We start from the raw sequence: 7,491 nt of genomic DNA on the forward strand, positions 1-7,491 counted from the left end.
TGTATGAAGTCCAAGAGCAAGGAATTTTAAGAAAGTCCTCATGAAAACTTATCTGATCTGGTGTCCAGACAACACTTATAATACCTCTGGCACTGCTGCTAGAACCACAGTTGCTCAGTATGAGAATTTTGCAGTATGAGAATTTTGCTTTGAATTCCAAATCATTACTTAGTGAAGTATCAGCGTCCCCTACTGAGTCAGCAGCTTTTAAGACTGGAGCGCCCCCTACTGGTGGCCAAAAGGCACCAACCCTCAATTTATGCTCGTTGGTGTGTGACTTCATTGTTAAAGTTTCATGAAAAATAATGAAAGCAACTATAATAACCACTTTATTCCACGACGACTCCAGTCTTTAGGGATGGATATGATACTACTTATTATTTTCTTTATTTTGACAAAATAACAAGTTGATTATCTAACTATTCAAAACTACCATCATTAGTGATATGATGCTTTTAACCCCAATGTTGTGTTAGGTCAAATTTGACAACTTTAAAAGTTTTACCTCCAAAAAATGTAGTTGACTTATCAGACTGACCTAAGATTCCATGTCTTTGTCCACAAAGAAGATTTCCTGAAAAGAAACAAGCAAAGGTTGTGGTTCTGGAGCTTGATTGGAGGTCTCGGGGACATAAGATGATAATTTCTTCATCTTGTGCGGTCTTGGTCAGGAACTGTGTCAGAAGCAAGTGTAGTTTTGGGATACTTTCCTCGGTGCACAAATAAAACATTCACTTTTGACCAGGAACACAACGTTACATTATGTGACTGTATAAAACTTTTAAATGTTTCAAAACAAACGTTCATTATAATATTGACCCAGAGTAGTCTCGAATACACAGTTTACCGTTTGATCCGATTATTTATTATAATCAATATAAGACAGAAATTATGTTTCTATAAGAACTCAAATTCAAGACATATAAGATCAGATTAATGAGATTAATAAAGTGAGAACACAAAATTGTTTGACACGAAATGAACACAACATGAGGGCTAAAGTCAGCTCATAGGTCTGTAGTCAGAACACAAAAAATGACCCAGTTTCTTTCATTGTTAAGAAATGCATGTTACAGAATAAGCATTGCATCCAGTAGGACATGCTCCCCTTCAAAGACACACTGAAACACATAAATGTGCGTTAAAGGCAAAAGTTTCTTCAGCTTCACAGTTCAGCCTCATTCGTCCTTTATCAGAGGGCTGTGGCGACCCCTACAGGAAACAACAGAAAGCAAAAGAAGATCAAGTTTGTTTTATCCTTTTCCTTGGTATCGTGGTTTGGAAGTTTATCTGTAAAAGGACAGAAAGTAGAAAGTTACTCAACCAAAATGTTAAATCGTCTAAGAGGCTGATTGGTGAGCCACAGCTGAACCAGTCGTCCTTGTGCAGACAGTTTTACTTGACAACTCTCAGCCTTCGCGTAGCGACTTTGACTTTCCTGCTTCTGGAAAAAAGGGTTTTAGTGCAGAACAATACTTTGTTCCAGGATCCAACACTCAAATAAACAAATCATAGCTCTGGTTCGCTAAATTAAGTTGTTAAACATTGATTTTTTTTTTTAATTTATTAATTCATTCAGCATTCTGTTGACTGTGTTTGTATATAATATATACACATGGGCATGGATGCCTCACTACTGCAGATCAAATCGAACTGGTTAGCTTGGTTAGGTTTGAGGCCTACAAACAACAGGAAATAACATGAATGTGTTCAACATTCAACTGAATTCAATTCAACATGAAGGGTTGAGGTGTGGATGTTGTGGAGGAAGTAAAAGGGGAAAAAAGAGTAAAACAAAGTATGCATGTAACAACTTTCATTAAGGCCGTGCCTAAATAATAAACTCCAATTTTATCTGGAATTGTGGTTAATTAATTGTGAACCTGTTGCTCCTTAAAAGGACGTCAAAGGACAATTAACCTACAATTAAACAGTAGCTCGAATCTGCTTTGGGTTATCAAAGCAAAATTCTTGCACTTGTGACCTGTTACTAATTTATATTCAGAGTGAGAGCAGCGGGCTTTGGCTTGCACGTCAGGAAGCCGTGTGAATACAAATCAGCAGTTACATAACAGTATGTAACAGAACACTGGCTGCTCTGTACAGCTCCCAAAGCAGGTATATAACACAGGACACACTGTGATATAGTGAACACATAAACTCTGGCATGCATACATTACACGTGTATGAACCTGTCATTTTAAAACCATCTGGTTTTAAAACTCTTTATTCACTAAAGCTACTGTTATGTTCACATGCATACAAATGGGCTGCCATTTAATTTGTACTTGAAGGACTATTCCTGATTATTTTGGAAAAGTGTTCGGCCTTCCTTTTGTAAAAACATCAAGTTAGGATTTTTACTTAGTCAACACTTTAAAGAATGACTGGCGCTTAAACAGTGCTCACTAGATTTTAGTGAAATTTGGGGCAACACTTGCAATGATCTTTAGGAGTTTAGACCCAATGTTTGTGGTAAAACCCATGGAAAATATTCACCAAATCCCAAGAGCAACATATCCTCCATTTTGGAACATATACTTTTCTTCTAGTTCCACCAACATCTGCAGTATGTCTTCTCTGAAGTGTAGTATTTCATTATGTAAGAGCCCAAGGGCAGATTTAGTGCTGAACTCCTCGCTACCAATGAAATGAAACGTTTTAATGTTAAAGACGCCCAGCCCTTTTACCCAAGTGTCCCCTCATGCCTGAGGAGAAGTGCATGTTCAGCCATGAGCAGAGGAAGGGTCCCCAGTCCTGACAGTTCATTTCTGTAAGCAGCAACAGCTGTAGGAAAATAGCAGACTGACAAAATAATCTGAAGAGGCTGAAAAATGTTTTTTCAGCTCTTGAACTCTCTTACACTCATCTTATAAATACACGGCATTAAAAAGGGTACATCAGGACGCAATTAAAAATTATTCTCAGTAGGTTCTAAAATTATTTAAGCACAACCTCAGATGATTGATGGTACATGATTTATTACAGTGTTATTATATATTAAAGAGAAATTCAGCAAAATGCTGAAGCAGTGAGTGAAAAACTAATTACAATCCAGCATTCAACCATTCAGTTTGCTGCAGTGCTTGGGATCATTAACTGTAGAATACTTTGGGATACAGTGTAGGTCATGGTCAGCTCATTAACCGCGAGGAGTCCAGGTCTTGTGTTTATAAAACAAATCCAAATGCACCACCCCCTGTGCTTGACAGATGACTTTTTTTTTTAAATGTCCTGATAAATATAAAGATAAAACCTTAGAACTGAAAGTGGGCTTACTTTTCTTTTCTTTTAAATGACTGTATCTTTAGAAAACAATTGCAAGCTGTTGCTTTGAAAAAAAACCGTTTTTTTTCTTTCATAAAAACTTTATTAAAAGCGTAAAATTTGCACACAGAACCCAGGACAGCTCACACTGCTAAGTAGTGCCACATGGGAATGTACAACCTTGAGACTTGATCCACAATCGCCTTCTCACTATCTCAATCAACACTTACAGCTTAAAATCTTCTGAGTTCGTTTTCCTGTGAATCAGTTCATCCCTCCAAACACAGATCGATGACAAACTAGAATTTTTCATTCTTTCAAGTACATGAAGTAATGCCTACTCTTACCACGTGTGGCTAAGTTACTCTGGAAAGTTGATTTGCCTTTCCCTACCATTTGTCAACAAAGTCTGTATGCGGTAAGCTTTTTGAGCTGTGACAATTTATTCCTTCTAATATTTCTAGTAAATACTAGAAGAAATTAAAATATGCCGGATATTATGTAGCTTATGGTCCTTTTTGTATCACGTGCAGGGCGATTGCATCAGCACCAAAACCTGCACAACCACGTTCTTGAATGGGGTTCGGTGCTGCCTTCAAGTCCTGTGGGAAATTCGACCAAAGTTTTGATGCTTGTTCAAAAAGCTAAAGAATAACTCCCAACATCTTACCTTCAATCTCCTTTTCAAATAGTATAACAATAATATCCCTCAGAAACATTTGCTTGTCTTTGATCCCGTTATTAAAAATGTTGTTGTTCTTTATCTATCCCAAAGTGGGTATATTCTTGTGTGCGCAGCAGTTTTATTTGGGTGTAAAACACGCTAAATAAAAGCTCGAGAAAGTTAAGAAAGCGAGGTAATATAGAATATATGAGCTAAGTAAGTAAATTTAAATGGTTTATAATAAAAGGCTAACAAGGTTAACTCATCTTAAGGGAATATTATAAATAATCAATAAAGAATGTCTTACAGTTGGTATATTTGGACAAATGCGTATTAATAATTCGTAGTTATTTTTTCAGTTTCATTCTTAAGTATTAGAGGTGTATTTCAGTCAAAGTGGGAGCAGTCTCACTAATTTCCTTTTGTAACAAAAACAGAGGACGGATCCCGGCTCCTCAAGAGGCTGCCTCGTGTGGAATTTTGTCTTAATTCCACACACATCCTTCCTTATGTCGACGCGCTGTATCCTGAACGCAGCACCGATTGCTATGACTACTTGTGTTAACCAGTGCATCAGAGGCACACGCCTGTGAGTGGACCAATCAGAGCCTCCGATGTCATGCTATGCCAGCAGTGACATAGAAGGGTGGGGGTGTGAATCTAAAACCGGTCCCACATCAGGAAACCCGAATAATACCGACAGGACTCACTCTAACACAGAACAACCTGCTGACTCCATCTGAATCACATTCCATCATGTCTGAGTTTATCTCTGGGTGAGTGAACTATTCATACCTTCCTTTTGTATTCGTATTAAAGACTAAAGACATCTGTGTGTGATTAGAACTACTCGTGTAGGCAGACTCTATTTATGATGTATTAATCCCTCAAATACCAAATACTCGCACCTCTAGCATACGTTTTCTGTGTGGAGGCTGGATTAACTTTGTGTAGTCCATCACCGGGTTTCTATTCTGTTGAATGTGTATAGCTGCTTCTGTCGAACATCAATAAGGAAACAAATATCCTCAAACTGCTTAATTACGGTGGTCCTGATTTAAAAAATAAAAAATAGATAAATAAATACACTGCCTGGGGCTTTAACATCTCTCCGCTCCGCTGGCAGTTTTCCTGAGTTCTTCCGCAGTCTTTGAACGCGCAATTACGCGCGGAAGAGCTACAACGTGCCCACTGGCACTGATGGATGGGGCGGAAAAACCCCACACGAGATCCTCCGTGACGTCACTGAACCCGCTGTCCCATTACTGGCACAGGAAGGTGGTTTATTCACAGTGAACACACACTGTAATCTCCTCGTTGCCGTAATGCTTCCTTCATGTCGCAGTTTGTTTCATTTGACCACATGTGGGCCCAATGAGGTGTCCGTGAGTCAGCTACAGCCTCCACCACCATCACATAAAAGTGTGGGCTGGGTTAGTGACGGAGCGCACGTACCACTTTGAAAGAGGAAAAGAATGAAAACATTGGAAACGATTGAACAGAAAGATTAGAACATGCTTTTTGTTTGTTTTATTCTGTTTTTTAAATGTTGAGCGCGTAAAAAAGAACAGATCTTCACTTTCCCTCGATTTCGTTTTTTTTTTTTATACCTTATATAAAATAAGTATATACTGCCATTATTATAGTGCTTTTTTAGTACACATTTCACTGCGTGTTGTACTCAGAACTATGTATGTGACAAATAAAGGATCTTGGATCTTGAATCTTGTCCTGCTTAAAACACCTGATCAAAGTAGCATCATTAATAGACCCATTCTACCACCTGGATTTTTCCAACTACCGCGAAGCTTCTTTCTGGACGAAAAAGAGGGTCTTTAAAGGGGCTTTAGGGGGTTCAAAGGGCGCGATTAACTCCCAAACTCCTCCAGAGTCTTCAGTTATTCTTGTGGTAATTACACTGTGGTGATTTTAATTACAATAGCTCCACTTGGGTGGGTGAGTGGGGGAAGGGTTGGGATGTTTCGTTACCACTAATGAAATGATTTAAAACACATGTGATATTTAAAACTACATGTGATATTTCCATTGGTGATAGGCATCCACTCTACAAATCAGTGCCTTACCATATGTGGTTAAGGCCTCTGCATCTACTGCATAGGATGAGGGGGGTGGCCAGAGGGCAAGCATGCAGTGAAGCTAATTTGGCCATACGTGGTGTGTAACAAGCAGAATAAACAAGTTCTCTAATGCTATCTTGCTGAGCCCCTTTTTATGCTAATATTCAGCTTTAATAAGACACTTCCCGAGTCTTTGTTAATGGCTTATATATCGGATGAGCCTGTTAACAGCTCACTTTGATCCGGTTAAAGATAAAGTGTTTGTAGAAAAGAGCACAGACAGGTTAAACAATATTTAGTTTGCTTTTGATTAAACTATTTGCTTTTGGGGTTGTTTTTAAGGTTTTATGTTATCTCATTGGTTCTATTTCATGTGGAACAACCCAGTGGCTGTAATCAAGTGGCTTTACAACATTTTATTATTTTAAAAAAACGTAGCCATCCTCAGGAAATTAACAGGGTTATAAGTAAAGTTAAAGAGCCGTGCTGGTGGTGATCAGAGCACAGAAGGCAGAAAACCGTCAGTGTTGATGTGAGAATTGACTCCTCAAATGTACAGACAAACAAAACTGAACAATAAAAGGTGCATCGATGTTTGGTTGAGAAACATTTCATTCTGTTTACATCACACAGGCATTTCACTCAACCACCTGACCGTGACACACTGTATGTTTGCACAATAACAGGATATTAAGTGTGTTTGTACATGTCTGTTCAAGACATTCATTTCAGCTCAGGAACTGTACAGGATACTCCTCCTAACAAATTGCATCGGCTGAAATGGCAAATCACTGTTATTTCCTGGTAAAGGAATGCTGTATGCAGTATGAATTTGTGTGTAAGAAGACTAAAGCCTCTATGTCAGACCTTTGAGATAAATACTATAAATAAAAACTGACTTTGTTTGTGTGTCCTCACATGTTAGGCCACCCCATATGGAAAAGAAATAGTAAAAACATATATGATTTACTCATGAAAGTGGCCACTTTCATGAGTAAATCATATATAAACCATATAAGGATTACATGATTTACTCATGAAAGTGGCCACTTTCTCATTACTTTCATATATTTTTTTAGTAAGTATCCAAAACATACAAGTTTCATTATATAATTTTTCAAGGGATCTTATATCTGTTTTCACTCTTGTATGCTTTTCATACAAGTTTCATACAAGACAGATTAAAAACTTTATAAGATTTATATATATCTTTTCCATATGGGACGTTCTGCTTTGAAACACTGCATAACTTCATGTTTTCATATATGTTTCTCTTGCTTTCCAGCGTCAGCTATGAAGAATGCAAGACCACAGCTGATTGGCTGCTGTCGAACACACAGGTGCGGCCGATTGTGGGAATCGTGTGCGGTTCAGGCCTGGGAGGTCTGGCTGAAATGATCAAGGACCCGCAGATTTTCAAATACAGCGATATTCCCAATTTCCCCCGGAGTACAGGTATCCACAACCTCCAGCAGTTTGGGA

At 38.3% G+C, this 7,491-nt stretch overlaps 1 protein-coding gene across 1 annotated transcript in view; it reads left to right on the forward strand.

The window, feature by feature from the left end:
• Positions 1 to 4,549: 4,549 nt before the first annotated feature.
• Positions 4,550 to 7,491, forward strand: part of pnp5b (purine nucleoside phosphorylase 5b) — an 8,017-nt gene continuing 5,075 nt past the window's right edge. Inside the window, exons 1-2 of the mRNA XM_005918094.3 lie at positions 4,550 to 4,707; positions 7,295 to 7,464. Coding sequence (XP_005918156.1) covers positions 4,688 to 4,707; positions 7,295 to 7,464 — 190 coding nt within the window. The 5' untranslated portion in view covers positions 4,550 to 4,687. The remainder of the gene's footprint in view (positions 4,708 to 7,294; positions 7,465 to 7,491) is intronic.

The sequence above is a fragment of the Haplochromis burtoni genome, unplaced genomic scaffold (genome assembly GCF_018398535.1).
Source record: "Haplochromis burtoni strain Fernald_Lab_line unplaced genomic scaffold, NCSU_Asbu1 Contig_27, whole genome shotgun sequence".
Lineage (NCBI taxonomy): Eukaryota > Metazoa > Chordata > Actinopteri > Cichliformes > Cichlidae > Haplochromis > Haplochromis burtoni.